This window comes from Lynx rufus, unplaced genomic scaffold, assembly GCF_022079265.1.
Source record: "Lynx rufus isolate CCGP_SWC_20201006 ecotype Redwood Valley unplaced genomic scaffold, mLynRuf1.p SCAF_2, whole genome shotgun sequence".
In the NCBI taxonomy this organism is placed as follows: domain Eukaryota; kingdom Metazoa; phylum Chordata; class Mammalia; order Carnivora; family Felidae; genus Lynx; species Lynx rufus.
In genome coordinates, this window is record NW_025814834.1 from 146,610,329 (window position 1) to 146,627,767 (window position 17,439).

Consider the following 17,439-nt stretch of genomic DNA (forward strand, 5'->3'; position numbering starts at 1 on the left):
CACAGAATCGGAAACAGGCTCCAGGCTCCGAGCCATCAGCCCAGAGCCCGACGCGGGGCTCGAACTCACGGACCGCGAGATCGTGACCTGGCTGAAGTCGGATGCTTAACCGACTGCGCCACCCAGGCGCCCCATAAAACCTGGTTTTCACCATGACAGTCAACTACAATTGTATTAAAAAACCACCACACATGCCAAACATAACAAATTTTCAGTCTGTAAAATATACTCCATTGGTCTCACTGGATTGACTCTATAACTTGCTCTGCTGAGGTGCCTCAATTTCTATAAATTTCTTTGCTCTAACAGCATGCTATTTTTTTCTATACAAATTTTGGCTCTAGTTTTCTAATACATGAAGCCACATAACCACCTATAAGTCAGGGTGTGTTGATCTCTTTCTAGCCCATTATTGCAAAACATCCTCAAAGGACTTTTTCCCCCCAAGTTTGTTGCTCAGACACAGAGCCAGTCTTACTTCTTTGTCACTGGGTTTATGCTAATTATTCTAAGGATGGTGCTCCCCAAGTCTTATCCAGTTCTAGAAGGTTGTGGTTACTCTCTGATATTACTAAAGGAAAATTATTTGCTACTAGCTTCTTTTTCTACTTTTGGGGGAAGATCTGATTTTTATCACCTCCTTATTAATTACCCCACACAAAACTTTCCTCTGTCAGTTTTTGGTTCAGTTTTAAATTGCAAGTTCATATAATTGTTTTTATTATTATGACAGTCACTGAATCCTTAGAGCTGCTGAAGCATATTAATGCATCCACTCAACACATTTCTTGAGTGCATGTCAAGTCTAAGACATGCAGGTGGGCAGCACAAAGATGAATTAGACACGCACCCCGCCTTTTAGCAACTTGAAGTCTTTTAGTAACTTGAAGTAGGCGTGATGAGATATGCTCTTGACATTTTCTGCCACACACTGTGGCTGAAGTGTCAACAAAGGGTCATGCTAATTGCTTTAGCAGTTCATAAGGTCCTAGGTTCCAAATGCTGTAGGATTAAATTCTTTGTCTTACGTCTGATGTCGGAGTCGACTTAAATCTGGAAGCGTCAACCTAAGACATGCTATTTGCAGGAGCACGGTGCTCCAAGGCATTAGTGGTAATGCTCACTTTAGGTTAATAGTGATGTCAAGCCTTATAAAGAGGATCCAAGCAAGAAAAACTGCAAGAGACCATACTCCCTGTTCTCTCTCTGTACCTGGAACACTGCCCTCCTCTGTTTCCTGTCTGGCATTTTCTTCCTCTAGATACCTACACATCTCCTTCTTTCAGTTCCTTTAATTCTGCTCAAATGGCACCTTTTCAGAGAGAACTTCCTTGACCACCCTATTTAGAGTAGGACACTTGTCACTCTCCTAACATGGCTTTACTTTTCACAATTCACTTATATCTAATGTTGCACTTTACATTTTTCATTTTTTTTGCCAGGGACTTGTCATGTTTTATCACCACCTAACCTCACTGCTTGGCACTATTTATTATATGTAGAGAACAAAGGAACATTGTTTGCATGACACATGGATTCTTGAGCCATTCACTTTCTGGAAGGGCATCTCTAAGAAGAGAAAACTCACTACTTTGCATGACATTTTCAGAAAGTTCTTGACTTTTTGAGAGTCTGAGTTTGTACTCAGCCCAAATCTTCTTTCCTAAAACTTCTGCTATTGGTTCTATTTGGTGTTCTAGGACACATGGAATGGTTTAAGCCATTTCAACTTTCCACAAGGCAGCCCTTCACGTGTCTGCTGTCTATTCTCATGTTCCCTTCAATCTTCTCAACTTTAGGCTAAGTGTACTTCCATCAGGCCTCAGACAGGGGCCGTGGGTTCCTCTCTTGTACTGGTCACAGTCTCTGAAGTTACGGTGTGAAACACCCACAAATGAGTATAGTATCTTTGTGATTCAAAGGTCTCAGCTCCTTCCCACGGCTGTTGGATGCTCACTGTACCTTAGCACATGGCAAAACATGTCTCATCCACTCTTCCTTGCTCACTCACCCCTTCATTCCGCAGGATGGCTTCTGGTGAGCACTCACACCTGCCTGTTACTGCTCTCGGTCATGGGGATATAGGATAAATCTGACAGATGAGGCATGGTCTTATGGAATTTATGTTACTAGGAATTTATGTTACTAGATTTTTGCTTTTGAAACAAAAGGATGATAAATCTTAGAGTTAGTGATTCTTCTATTTGTAAAACTTGGAGTTAAGAAATTTCCAGCTTACGAAATCCAATAGAAATATCTGTACGGAGATTTAGAAGTTTATAACTGAAAGAAAGAAAAAGGATAAGATTTAAATGGAGCACCTGACTCATATTCTATAAAGAACATTTGAATAAATTAGTTTATATAGTTGGGGTGGGCTGAATGTGTGTGTGCGCGCGTATGCGCGCGCGTGCGTGCGTGTGTGTGTGTGTGTGTGTGTGTGTGTGTGTGTTAGGGAGAGGGGAACCTCAAGGCCAGAGGCTTGAATTACCCATATTCTTCAGTGCACAGTATATTATCAGTTCACGCAAAGCCCCTTTCTTCCTCCCTCCTCTCTCCCCTCCTCTTCCCCCTCCATCTCTTTCTTTATTCCCCTGTGCCATTCTAGTCCCCCCCCCCAAGTGAGCACTTGTCATATAAATTTTGGTGTAAGTTTATCAAATTTCTCAAAAAATCAAGCTGGAATTTTATTAATATTGCTTTTATTTCATAAAATAATTCATGGGGACTGGACCTCTTTGTAATATCAATTCTGTACTAAGGGCACATAATATCTTCCCCTTAATTAAAATTGTCTCTTATGTCATTTACTAGACATTTTAAAGTTTTCTGTGAAGTTCCTGTGTATCCTTTGTTAGCTTAATTCCTACATACATGATAGGTTTGGTGCTATTTTGAATGGTATCTTATTTTTTTGTTAAATCTTCTAGTTGGGAGTGTTTTATTACATATTTTAAAAAGTGAGCACAAAACAATAATACTGGGTAAAATTTTTTAACTATACAAAGGCTAAATGTTCCCAAACAACAGAAATTTTAAATATAACAAAAATGTAAGAGTTTATAAAGAAAACATTACCACAGAGGGAGAAGGCACAGCAAGCACTCTTTATATTAAACAGAGGACTCCAGATATAAACTAGAAATTTCCTAGCCTTACAATTAAAATGCAGTCTCAGTGCAGCCAAATCTTTTGATCTCAGGGCCCCTGTGTGGCTGAGATGACCCACATGTCATCAGTGTGGTATCCTCAGTGAAATGGAAGAAGGGGACTTGAAGAGGAACCAAGTGAGGGCAGGGGAGGGCTAGTCGGTGTTTGGTTGGGAGGATTAGAGGACTGGGGAGGGTCTCCAAGTTCAGGACCCTGATTAGAAATACAAGATCATGCCCTCCATATCAGAGCAAACCTACTCAACAGAGACCTTTAAACATAGGTCTTGGTGAATTACAATCCAGGCTCAACAACAGAGACTAAATCTCCTTTGCTTCTTATAGGAAGAAAAAAAAAACCCACAAAAAATCCTAAAGCCTATCAGTGCTGTGCTATTGAGGGAAAAGGTGTATTATTAAACAATCAATAGGCAACACAATCATAACAATCAATAATAGTGAGATAAAGGGAAATGTTCCTCCTTCACTGACTGGCATTGGACGGCATTAGACGACCTAAGAAAAGCATTTAGATTCATACCCCATGTTAAACCCAAGAGGATGAGGTGAAAGGCACTCATATATTATTCTGGTGGCCAGGGATTCACTGCATATTCAGTTGTCAAGGTGAAAGATGACAAGAGTCATGTTCTAGGGAAGATCAAAAGTATCAGTCTGAATAAACCACCATAACAAGGAAGTCCTAACTAAGACATATTTTTGTTACTTAGATGTAACAGGGACTTTGAAATAGTGCTTCTCTTACAGGACCCACCACCATCTTACAGAGATGGGAAAGGGTGCTCTTTAAAATTATTTTTGCCACCAAATGATTTCTGTTTATATTCCCCAAAGACTCAGAGCAGAATGATGACATGAGGGTACACAGAAACTTCATAAAACATGATCTTAGATGAGGGTTTCATTTCGAGCCTACCCATTAGTGCCATCTGCTCTTTCACCAGGACTCTGAATTTCACCAAATACAACAGGCTAAGTAAGAATTTCTGAGTCTCCATTTTTAAATTCAAATTTGACAAAAGAAAAAGATCAACTAGAAATCCAGACAGTATGGGACAGAGAATGGGGGAAGGAGACAGAAGCCAGAACTCAGGGCACATTATCAAAGTGAACTCTTTTGGAATCATTCTGGAGTCTACAATTTTTACCACCTGTACTTTCCTGGGAACTGCCTGTGAGCATTTTCACCTGAAGGCCACTGTCGTGCAACTGACATGGACGGCTGTAACTCAGAGAGGTGGAACTTACCTTCAATATGTACCAAAAAATCAAGGTGGGACTCAATTCCCACCAATAAGCCAGATGTCCCAAACTCTTCTCCAGTGTAACTCTGCTGGCCGGACTGCTCCTGGGGATTGGGTTAAGTCCCCGAGGATTTTTTTGTAGGTGCTTTCAAGTCATTGAAATCATTCTCTTGGCTTTTTTTTCTTTCCTAATTCAGAAAGCAGGAAATGTCTTTCTTGTGTAACAGTCACAAAGCAGTCCCCTTGGGCTTCCAGGGGGCTTGTTTCTTCCAGTTCCTGTTTCTGGTTTCTAACTACTAACTCTATATTTGGAACAGCCTGCCTGGGGGCTGGTTTGGATTTGGTCATAATAAGATAACCTGGAGTCACTGAGCAGAGATCTAAAGCAATCTTATTTTTCCAGGAAGCAATGTGTTGACCTTTCAGGATTTGTTCCATTTTATTGAGTGTGTTGAGTTTTTGAATAGCGTTGTTTATAGCAAAAAGTTGGGTGTTTACACTACTGGTCCTTAAGGGTGTATGACTATACAGGAATAGGATATGCAGTCTCCCGGTTCACAATGAGTTTACATTTGCTTCTTATGTGGACGGACGTAATCTAAGGAGTGCTCTTTATACATTCTCTTATTCCATGGCAGCCTTGAAAATAGCTACTTGCTTGGAAATGGACAAATATTTGTCAGAAGAGTAAGACCAGAGTGTTGACGACAATCCTTTTACATCAGAGCAAAAAAGAATGAACACTGATAACAACTTATTGATAGATAACAACTTCTTCCTTTCCCCAGTAGTTTCAAAATGCATAGTGTTAAACCTATATGAACACAATATTATAGGAATAAACAGATAATCAACTTGCCACTGGACAAAGCCATTTGAAGAGTCAAAGAGACTCTTACCACCATTGAGCACTCTTGTAACCCTACCTTTGATTTTTTGCTAAGTCATGTTTTTGAACCATAAGAGTAACTTGTTTTGTAAATAAGATCGGAAAAAATTATCACACTTTCATTTTACAAAGGGAAACCCAAGGCATAAAAACACATTTTATGATAAGATTTTATGATTATTTAAATTATTGCCTTGGGAATGGGAAGGGAATTTGAGCTTCACAGAGAACCTTTTGTTTATGAAGTTATCAGTCATCATGTCAATTTCAGAGGATTATGATATCAGAACTAAAATAAGAGTGCAAATTCTCCCCCTAAAGAATATTACTTTCATGTGTAATATGGATATATGAGATGGTTTTACTTTAAGTAATTTATACCATATTTTATTTCTTGTTTCTTTAATGTTTACTATAGATTAAAAGTTATTCTTTCTTATAGTAGGTGTACAGTGAATCATCTTTTAGAAAATCTAAGATGTAATTCAGGAAATTCCTTCTTTTTCTAACTTTCTATTTTCCCTTTTGGTCATTTTGCCCTTGTTTTTATACTTAAGAGCGTGTGTCACAATCCAAAATTTGGCCATATGATCTGTGCAGTTGTAATGCTTCCATACTATTTCAGAGCAGTGTGCACAGCGTTCATGAAAAGACCCATTCTGGAGAATCAACAGCAGATTGGAAAATCCACTGTATCCCTCTTGGCTTTGGGACAAGTCACCTAACCTTTCAGATAAAAATTCTCATCTGAAAAATGGGACTAATTTACTTTTACAGTTTCATTCTGGGAGCTAAAATACATGCAGATTCTAGAACAGGTTCCCTTATCAGGGTTACTCAATGCAGATGCGATTAGCATTGGAGATAAGACAATTCCTCTGCTATGCAGGAATGTCCCACCCACCATGAGCCGCCCTCTATAACGCCATTGATACTCATCAATGAGGGCTTTGTGAAATGATCATACTAAATCTTTTGTTTGTGCTGATTTTTCCTTCCATTCCTTTAAATATATATATATATATATACACACACATATATATACACACATATATATACATATACATGTATATACACACACATATATATATACACACACACACATACACACACATATATATGTGTATATATATATTAATACACATATATATACATATATATATACACATATATACATATGTATACACATATACACAAAACTAATATATATATGTATATATACATATGTATATATGTGTGTATATATACATATATATATTAGTTTTGTATATTTATTCATTGAGACTGAGTTCAATTTTCATTTCCTCAAGTTCCTAACTTCGAGCAGCTGAGATGACACCATATTTAATGCTCTTGAAGTCTATCACCATTGAGGTGCTTACATGCTGAGTGGCATTGCTTATGGATTTCTATGGTCTTTTGACTACTAGCAATGTGAGGTCAGGGGCTGTATTATATTTCTCTTTCAGTGTCTAGCACTCTACACAATGCCTGACATATTGTGGGTACTTGGGGATGTTGTTGAATCAAATGGTCCACCTCCTACGAATTCTGAGACTGGTAACCTTCATATTCTGACACAATCTTCCTTTGAGGCATTTCACATTGTTTAGAGCCTTGACTTCTCAGACTATACTTCCCATATCTAGATAACTGGGGTCCGTTTTCTTCTAAAGACTATGAGAATGAAACAGGCCTGTGTGTGAAGGGACCAGGTTAGGTCAGTATCTGATACGCGGTGATGCTGGGTGGGGTGCTAGGTGGGGAGTTCCAAGAGCTACAGCACAGCAGAAAGATGCAACAGGGCTGTGCTCCAGGAACAGAATTCTGACCATGACACAGGAACAGGTGCTCCAGTTGTGCTTGAACTCACTTGTCCCTTCTGAACTTGCTATGGGTGCACTTCTTAAAGGATGTTCACGGTAGATATTTTCATCGGTTCTTGCTCTTGTTTTCATTTTGTTCCAGGTTAACTACTAGTTTTTATGGATAGTCTGTGTGGTTTCTCTTTTCTGCATTTCATCCTGCCATGGGATATGCCAACAAGAGAAACGATTCCAGGCCCTGCCATGGTAATAAAGTAAAACAGGCACAGAGTCCTCCTGCTGATCTATGTCACCTCCCTCTGTGACTTCCCAAACTGGCCAATCTAAATATTTGCCTTTCTCCTCAAGGACCCTACTCCAGGACTCCTTTCTTGCCACATCCTATGGCCTCCCATACCCTCACAAGCTCTCTCCAGATGTGTTGCTTTCTACCTCACAGAAGCTATTAGGTGCAAACTCTCATCTTTCTGTGCCTCGCCCCTGCCCCTCCAACCAAATGCATCTGTAGCCATCATTCCCATTGTGGTGGAAGATGCCCCCTCCCCCCAAATCAAGGGTTGTCCTGCCACTGGATCCTGGATCCATCACCTCCTCCTCTGTGAAGATGACCATCCTTCACTTACCCTGAGCTCCTTCCTGAGTCTTCTATCCAACTTCTGACTTAACAGGTCTACTTGGATATCTAACATATAACTCAAACTTATGCTCAAAAACAAGCTTTTTCCAGTTGTTCAGGCCTAAAAATTTTAGTCATGATTTTTTTTCCCTCATACATCACATTCAATCTTTCAGCAAATCTTACAGCTCTTCCTTAAAAATATATCCAGAACCTTGGGGCGCCTGGGTGGCGCAGTCAGGCGTCCGACTTCAGCCAGGTCACGATCTCGTGGTCTGTGAGTTCGAGCCCCATGTCAGGCTCTGGGCTGATGGCTCAGAGCCTGGAGCCTGTTTCTGATTCTGTGTCTCCCTCTCTCTCTGCCCCTCCCCCGTTCATGCTCTGTCTCTCTCTGTCCCCAAAAAAATAAATAAACGTTGAAAAAAATATATATATATCCAGAACCACTGCTTCAATCCTGGTGCAAGCCATCTGATTCATGTCTTGCCTGGATTTTATTGCACTAGCCTTCTTCTTCTTCTTTTTAATGATTTTTAAAAATTTTATTATTTATTTATTTATTTATTTGTTTGTTTATTTATTTGAGAGAGAGCATGTGAGTGAGGGAGAGGGGCAGAGGGAGAGAGAGAATTGTTTTTCAATGTTTATTTATTTTTGAGAGAGAGAGAGGTAGAGAGGGATGGGCAGAGAGATATGGAGACACAGAATCCAAAGAAGGCTCCAGGCTCTGAGCTGTCAGCATGGAGCCTGATGTGAAGCTCGAACTCATGAACAGTGAGATCACGACCTGAGCTGCAGTCCAAGGCTCAACCGACTGAGCCACCACGCTCCCGAGAGAGAGAATCCTAAGCAGGTTCCACACACAGTGCAGAGCCTGACATAGGGCTCAATCCAATGACCCTTGGCTCATGACCAGAGCCGAAATCAAGAGTTGGAGGTTCAAATGACTGAGCCACCCAGGTGCCCCTGCACTAGCCTTCTGAAATTAGCCTTCTAAACCTCCCTGCTTCTATCCTTGCCCCCTCTACTGTATTCTTAACAACTAGAGTGGTCTTGTTGAAATACAAGTTAGATAATGACACTCCTCTGCCTGAACCTCAAAACATGTTCCATCTCACTCAGAGCAAGGCCCAAACCTTTACAGGGACCTACAAAGCCCTGTGTGATCTGCAACTACTGCCTCTCAGGCCTTATTCTTCTACTCTGTGCCTAGCTCACTCTGCTCTAGCCCACTGGCCTGGCTTTCTTCAGCATGCCAGGGACATCCCTGCTTCAGGCTTATAACATCACCAGGGGTCCTTCTAGGTTTATCTCAACATTCGGACTTTAAGATTATCCTAACACTCATCTGGTACCAGAATCACTTAGAAAGATCCAGGATTAAAGTCACAGCTTGCCAGCAATGTGGCATCAGGCTTTCTACCTTTGGAGGAACCTTCTTAACTGTCTGTGTGGGATCCACACCCTGCCCAGGACCTCGTCTCTCCCCAGGCCCCTCCTCTCCGGATCATCTCAGGCACAAGGAAAAGAGATCCACTGGACATGGGGGTCTGCATTTACCCTGGCTTAAAAGGCTTATTATGCTCCAAAGAGACTAATCTCTGGTGTAACTCAATAGATATACTTTCTGTGTGTCAAGGGGCATGCCCTGTTATAGGTGTCACCACAATCACAGAAGTCCGGTGGTGTGGCTTCCTACCAGGCATTTATCATTCTTCCAGTCCAGATGCAGTTGACCAAACAGTAGTCATTTATATCACAAGCAACGTTGCCTAGTAACACAGCTAACATTCTACTTTTATCAGGTCTCCAGGGAAACAGAGCTAGAAAGCTGAAGAAGTCAAATGTCAAGTTCTCCTGGAGAAGGGCAAGGAGTCTGTGAACACTCTGCCCATTTGTCTTTTGCTTTTGCTGTTCCCTCTGCCGGGGAGGCTCCTCCCTGGACATCTGTGTGGTCTGCTCCCACACTTCCTTCATCAGAAGTCACCTTCCCAGTGAAGGCTTCCTACGTGAGAATTGCAACTCCTAATATCACCTGCTGACACCATCCACGTATGCTGTATTTTCTTTTTCATTGTCCTTATTAGCTTCTAATATATATAATTTATGAGCTGGTTTTGCTTATTTTGTTTTCCCATAGAATTTAAAGTCTATATGGCTGGGGCATTTGTCTTTTTTCTCCTGCACTGATAATTCTTAGCACCTAGGACAGTGCCTGGAACACAGTAGGTTCTTCAACAACTACTTGTTTTATTTATAAATGAATGTATGTCTTTTCTGTCTTTCAAATTCTGAATTTTCACTGGTATCCTTTTTTGGGGGATAGAGAGAGGCCAAATGTTTTCAGCCTACAAATAAAAAGGGGCATGGTGTTAGAGATTAACATGCAGGCCAAACTGCCTGGGTCTCAGTAAAGGTTTTGCCACTCACCTTGGAGGTTTCCTTAATCTCTCAGTGCCTTTGTTGTCTCTCTGTAAGTGGGGATAATAATAGCACCGATATCTCACTGTTGCCATGAGGATGAAATGAGTTAAAATATGTGTCAAGTATTCAGAAGAGTACCTGTCACTTAGGAAGCATTATGTGTTAACCATTATTAAAATCAAATTTTAAAATGCCTTTGTTTCCACTCTGCACCACTTCTAGATATTTCCCTTCCTTCCAAGTTTTTCTTCCTCTCAGCTGATTGACCTGAAAGTCACACCTACGCCAGTCTTTAATTTCCATTCACTTTTCCAACCACTCAAACTATGATTTCGAATGACCCGGGTGCTACTTGTTTCTCCTTAGTCCGTGAGTGAGTTGTATGCCTGCCATCGTTGACCACACGTGTCTTTCCACTCTCTCCTGGGTTCCACCTCTCCATACGGCTGCCCCTTCTCAGTCTCCCTCAGAGGCACCCCTTTTTCCTTTGCTCACACGTTGGTATTCCTGACGTCATCTCTCTCTCCACATTCTCCCTGGTGACTCCATTCACAGGCATGGCTTCAACTCTCACGCTGATGACACCCAGTGAGTGCCAGCCCTACTGACAGTTTCCCAAAGGTGTCATGTTCTTCCTCACACCCATGACTTCAAGCTTTCTGTCTCCTTCCTGGCATCTTTTTCTACCCCTGGCTCCGTCTCCCTTAATACAGTTGGTTCTCCAAGTTTTAATACAACCATCACCTTTTCTCTCATTCCCAAGCCACGGGCCCCTCCTCTGCACTCTCTTAGTGCTTTATGGATGCCCCTATCATAGAACACTTGACGGCCAGTTTATTTAGTTTTATACAAATATATATACATATATGAAAGTGCAGTGAATATGTTTTGGGCTCCCTTCCATGACTACAAACACCATACACAAGTAGAGCAGGACAACTAGTATTTACATGGCTGAAAATCATACCACCAGCTCTTTTTAAAGGTTTCAACAGCTCAGTGTCTTGCTCTGGTTCCCATTTTGATGTGAGTCTAGGCACCTACCTGCAGAGTACATCCGAACACACCGATCATCAGCATAGCTACCGAAAGGTAGTCGGTAAACACATCCCACCATGGTTTCAGCACACGGAAGGCAGGCTGCTGTTCAGAGAACTGCCGGAATTCTGTCACCGGAATCATGTTTCTGAGAAAGGAAAGGCTGTGAATTAATTTCTCTTCATGTACAACACACCGCATTAACAGCATTTGACGTGCTGCTTCAACCCATGAGAAGCAGTGACCTGAATTAGTCCAGGAGTTGTCAAGGCACCTTGGTGTTTTATGAAGCCATTGAATAACGCCACTGGTAGAGGAAATAAGCCCCACACGGAAATGGCAAATACTTGACTATTATCCCATAAGTGGGTTGCCTTTGGCTCCGCATGACCAGAAAGACCATGGCCAGAGCAGACCATTATTTCCTGGACCTTCCCTTCCCCTAAACAAAACATGAAGATGCCAGAGAGAACAGAGCCCAGCCTTTGAAACACTTCTGTTATTTATCTTCGCATCCTGGGTTGCTGCTTTAAACTATTTTAAATGTAATCTCAGCATTGGTTTGTGTTAATTATTTACTAGTCTCTATGTGTAAAGCATTTACTTGCCCCCTGGGAAGGCAGACTGCTTTGCCACCTGGCCCTGGTCTTGTAAGATGGAAGGACCTCATTGGTTGTGGTTGTGGTTGTGGTAGGGGGAGGGGATGGCTTGCAAAGGACTTCACTTTTTCTTGCTTCCCATTTTTTGTCCCCGTGCTTTGTAAAACATTCCTTTCTTTTCTTTTTTCTTTTTTCTTTTCTTTTCTTTTCCTGTTTATTTCTGACAGAGAGAGAGAGAGAGAGAGAGAGAGAGAGAGCATGAGTGGGGAGGGACAGAGAGAGGGAGAGAGAGAATCACAAGCAATGTTAGCACAGAGCCCCATGTGGGGCTTGATCTCACGAACCCACAAGATCATGACCTGAGCCGAAATCAAGAGTCAGACGTTCAACCAACTGAGCCACCCAGGCATCCTGTGCCTGTGCTTTTGACTTGATTTCTTTTTCTCTATTTTCTGTATTATGCATATTTCACCGTGAACCTCACATTTATCCTGATTTTCTGCTCTGAGAAATGAGTTGTCCTTGGAAACGCCTATCTCTATCTCAACAACAGAAGATAAATGAGTAGGATGCAACTGAGGCTCCAGGAAAAAGGAGAAAGAGACACATCCTTCTTAGACTGTGTTGTCCTTTCTCATGGCTCAGTCCCACTGCCTTTCCTATGGTCCGGGACTTGAAGTTCATCACCCTGCTACGTGAGAAGAAACGTTCTGTTCTTATGGCAATAAGGGCAGCCAGTGTGGGACAAAAAGAAAATTTCTCTCCCTTTTGCCACCTTTGGATCCAAGAATCTAGCTCTCTGCACCTGTCCTTATTACTCAGTCCTAATTACAGAGCAAGAGCAAGAGCAAGGCTGCGTTTTGCTGCTTATTCTCCCAAGCCTTGTTTATTTTGTGGATCTTCCCTTCCCTCATACTGAATTGAGGGCTGTACAATAAACAGCTCAAAGCCAAGCCAAGCCTCCTCTTTGAGTTCACAGGTGGTTATCTTTGGAAATGATTTTAATTATCCATTCTGTCTTGTTGCTTTAGCTGACTTCCTAAAGCGGCAATCTGTCTTCCTTCTAGGCTTTTTCCTTAACACAGTGTTGAAAATTTCAACTGCCTGCTGCCGCTCTCATCTGTGACCTGCCTACTTGACATCCGTGCAGTATTTGATATGATTTTCTCATTTTATCAAAACACGACTTCCCTAACTTCATTCTGTTACTACCACTAGGCTGCAAGCTTCTTGAAGGAAGAACCTATATGCTATGCACGTGTGTTCTCAAAACATATGTTGCAGGTAAGCCATACAAGCTAAATTAAGAACTTTGCAGATTCCTAGTGTCCTTGACATTTCAGACTAGTTCATGATTTCCTAACACTTCATGACCTCTTTGCTTCCCAGTGAGTCATTACAACCTCACTGCCCCAAGTGTTTCCTACTCACGGTTGGGCCAGTGACAGTCACAGAGGCTCTAACTCATCTTAACTTCCGAGTTCTGCTTCCAAAGCAGGCTCTGCGATGTCAGCACAGAGCCCCATGTGGGGCTTGATCTCACAAACACACAAGATCATGACCTGAGCCAAAATCAAGAGTCAGATGTTCAACCGACTGGGCCACATTGTCTCATTCCATTTTGCATTCCCATCACTGACCACAGCACCTGGCAAACAGGAGCAGGGCCTGAACAACTGCTGTTGAGTAAGTGAATGACTGAATTCAGATGCTTGTTCATGGAGCTCTGCTCACCCAAATGAGATTGGAGGTGACCCCAGCCAGCTGCAGTGACAGTGCTAACGAGGGCAGTATACCTGTGTGCTAGTCCACATTCTTTGACAGATTTGGTGGTTGTTTCCTTCATGGTGAGTTCCTGTACACCTTTGGAGGAACTGGGCTTGTTTTTTGAAGTGCGGACCAATCTCAGGAATAAAATGCACCAATGTAAAGCAGTGGCTTTCAAATGTTTTGATCTCAGGTCACTTTCACCCTCTGAAATGTAGAAGGACCTCAAGGAGCATTTTTTTTAAATTTATTTTTTATTTTTTTAATGTTTATTTATTTTTGAGACAGAGGGAGACAGAACATGAGTTGGGGAGGGGCATACAGAGAGGGAGACACAGAATCTGAAACAGGCTCCGGGCTCTGAGCTGTCAGCACAGAGCCCGACGCGGGGCTCGAACCCACGAACCGTGAGATCATGGCCTGAGCTGACGTCGGACGCTCAACCGACTGAGCCACCCAGGCACCCCAGGGAGCATTTTTTTATGTGGATCACACCACTTAATATTTACTGTATTAGAAATTTAAACCAAGAAAGTTTAAATATATATACTAAGTTAAAAATAAACCCATTACATGTTGATTATAACTAGTCTCCAAAACAGTAACAAAAAAAAAAAAAAAAGAGAGAGAGAGAGAGAGAGAGAGAGAGAAGCATGGCTTTCCACTTTTGCAAATCTCTTTAACATTTGGCTTAATGGAAGATAGCTAGATTATCGTATCTGCTTCTGCATTCTGTCTGTTGCAATGTTATTTTGATCGAAATTTATGAATCCAATAGATAGGCAGTTGGAAAATAGAGTATCTTAACAGCCTTTTCATATAATTGTGGATATTAACTTTTGATATCAAACTGACCTAGTTAGTTGCAATATGGAATCTGAAAACTATATCAACAAACTTTTCAAACTTCATGATATGTTGGTATTTGGTCATCTGGAAAATATTGGATTGCTGAGTTATGCAGATCTTCCAAATGTTGACAAATTATGTAAAAAAAAAAAAATCACATTCATTAATATCATTACTGCTTTCACAAGAAAAGTTTTAAGGAATGGGAATTTTTCCAAAATTCTAATCACCACCTGAAAGTTTGAAGTTTGTGGTAGCAAATGGTATCAGATGTTTTCCTTAAAGCATTACGCTCACTTCATTCATTTCGAGAAAATATCTTCCACAGGCTAAAGTCTGACTAATCAGTTGTTTTATTCAAGTAAAAGTGACATAATACGATAAAGGAGCTAACTCAACTTTCAACTCAAATGAGGACTTTTCCTTGAGACAACCGCTGTACTGTGGAATGTACCAGAAATGCTTTATGTATTCTTCTCCTTCATCGTACAGCACATTAATACAGTGTGTAGCCAAGGCTTATGAGTTAAATAATTTTAATGCATCAATGAGGAGACTAAATAAAACTGGCATTTAAGTTGTAAGTGTATGCTAATGAAGAATGTAATCACCACAGCACAGTCTGATACCTCTATCTTGGTTCGTGCTAAGGTGCATTACCCGCCACTGCTTTGGCACCATAAGCAAAAACGGCAAAAATAAAAAATAAAAAAATAAAAATAAATCTGAGCATGACAAAATACTTTCAACCTTGTGGACTCCCAGTTTAGGCCACCAGGGTTCCATCAACCACACTTTGAGAAGCACTGAGGTAGAGGCTCACTGTTCTTTCATCGACAGCTCTTGTTGAGAAAGCAAAGCATAGGCACTCAGCAAAGGCCATGTTCTCTGAGTCCTTGGCTACATTGCCTTCACAGGCATTAGTCTTTTTAATGTGGAAAATAAAGACAAACTAAGGAATCTAAGAAACTTAAATAGTATGTACTGCCTCCCCATACTGGCACAACCTAACTAAGATGGGTTTTTAGAGAAGCTGCTGGCCAAGATGACACAGCCTTTTTGTTAGAGCTCTTAACACACTTCACCGCTTTTGGGTAAGTGTATGTATGTGTCCATGTTTATGGCCATGCCATATATGCGTGTACACACATACTCCACATGAATGTACATACACAGATCTACCCTACACACACAGAGACTTTATTATTTTAACATATCACAGGGCTCATCCTTGTAATTATTTTTGATGCAACAAAAGGGTGGGGATAAAGAAGTTGATTAAACAACTCCAAAAACTAAAGAGAGAGCAGATGGACCTTGTGCTTGCTGATTGAAAACAAAAATTTATTTTGTATTCTTCTTTCAAAAATTTCAGCAGCTCTGAAGACCTGCATTATCAGTGGCTACCCTGGATTTCTCTTTCATTACTATTGTGGCTTCCAATGGATTTGTTACCATTTCAAGAGTTACTGTTTCAAGCTCAGGGAGTCACCACTGAATCAACTGCTTGGGTTTAAATATAGTCTTTTCCCCTAGAGATCAATCAGCATAATTTTATTTCTATTTAACTTTTTTCTATTTTGGAATTTTGTCCAACTTTGATTTCCAACTTATTATGTAAGAGCTTAGTTTACCTAATTAAAAAATGCCTTTGGAAATATGGCATTGCATTTCAATCATGAGATTCTGGAGTCCTAATTAAAATTATATAAATTTTACATTATGTTATAGAGCTGCCTCTGTGTCCTTTTGCAGAAATCCACGTGCATTTCCTTTATTAGAAATATTTATTTCCGAAAGTCATTTTAATGGCTTTATAAAATTTACTTCTCAGAACATCATATGATATAATCCTCTGGTAAAGAATATTGGTAAAGTTAGTTGCAAACCCAGAGTTTCTTTCTTTCATTTTATTTGGCTCTTCCTGAACAATCTGTCTTTCTCCCTCTCAGGAGAGTTTTATTATTTTCTCCAGAATTAATTACACAGAACAAATTCTGCTCTATTAACCCTTGGCTCTAAGAATATGAAACCTACTCTATTTGATTCAAACCTGATTGCTAACACTGCTCTCCAATGCCTATCAGTTGGATACAGCCAACATTTGCTTTGTTCCACAGTTTTTTGGCAGTTGGAAAATGGCATTACCTTTAGACAGACATCGTTCAAGGGAACAAGAGCCAATTCCAAATTACAGTAATGTGGTGAGTGAACCATTACAAAAATAAATTTAAAAGTTCAATAATTCCTGGGGCGCCTGGGTGGCTCAGTCAGTTGAGTGTCTGACTTCAGCTCAGGTCATGATCTCATAGTTCATGAGTTCGAGCCCTGCATCGGGCTCTGTGCTGACAGCTCAGAGCCTGGAGCCTGCTTCAGATTCTGTGTTTCCTCTCTTTCCCTTCCCCACTCATGCTCTGTCTCTGTCTCTCAAAAATGAATAAATGTTAAAAAAAAGTTAAAAAAAATAAAAGTTCAATAATTCCTCAGCACATGCAATATGGATTCTACAGAGAAGAAATCCATATATATGCTTCATCTATGTTGCTAAACCTATCTAATGGCCAATGCTCAGCCCTCACCTATTTGCTCTACGAACATATAAGCAGCATGGGCATAACCTGACCATCCTTTACTTGACTTTCAAGACGCCATAGCTGTTAGGTTTTCCTCCTCCTTCCCTGGCTGTTCCTTCTTTAACCCTTTTGCTGTTTCTTCCTCTTCTCCTTCACCTCTGACTTTGGAGTGCTCAGGGCTTAGTCTTTGGACCTCTTCTCTTCCCAAAGTCATTCATCCTCTGGCAATCACATCTAGTCACAGTGCTTTAGTTTTTTTCAATTTTTTAAATGTTTATTTTTGAGAGAGAGAGACAGAGCATGAGTGGGGAAGGGGCAGAGAGAGAGCAGGAGACACAGAATCTGAGGCAGGCTCCAGGCTCTGAGCTGTCAGCACAGAGCCCAATGTGGGGCTCGAACCCACGAACTGTGAGATCATGACCTGAGCCAAAGTTGGACACTTAA

General features: G+C 41.0%; 1 protein-coding gene across 1 annotated transcript in view; it reads right to left on the reverse strand.

Annotated features, from left to right (window-relative positions):
- LRRC8C (leucine rich repeat containing 8 VRAC subunit C) overlaps positions 1–17,439 on the reverse strand; it is an 83,423-nt gene that overhangs the window by 25,463 nt on the left and 40,521 nt on the right. The window contains exon 2 of the mRNA XM_047082163.1: positions 11,214–11,355. Coding sequence (XP_046938119.1) covers positions 11,214–11,351 — 138 coding nt within the window. The 5' untranslated portion in view covers positions 11,352–11,355. The remainder of the gene's footprint in view (positions 1–11,213; positions 11,356–17,439) is intronic.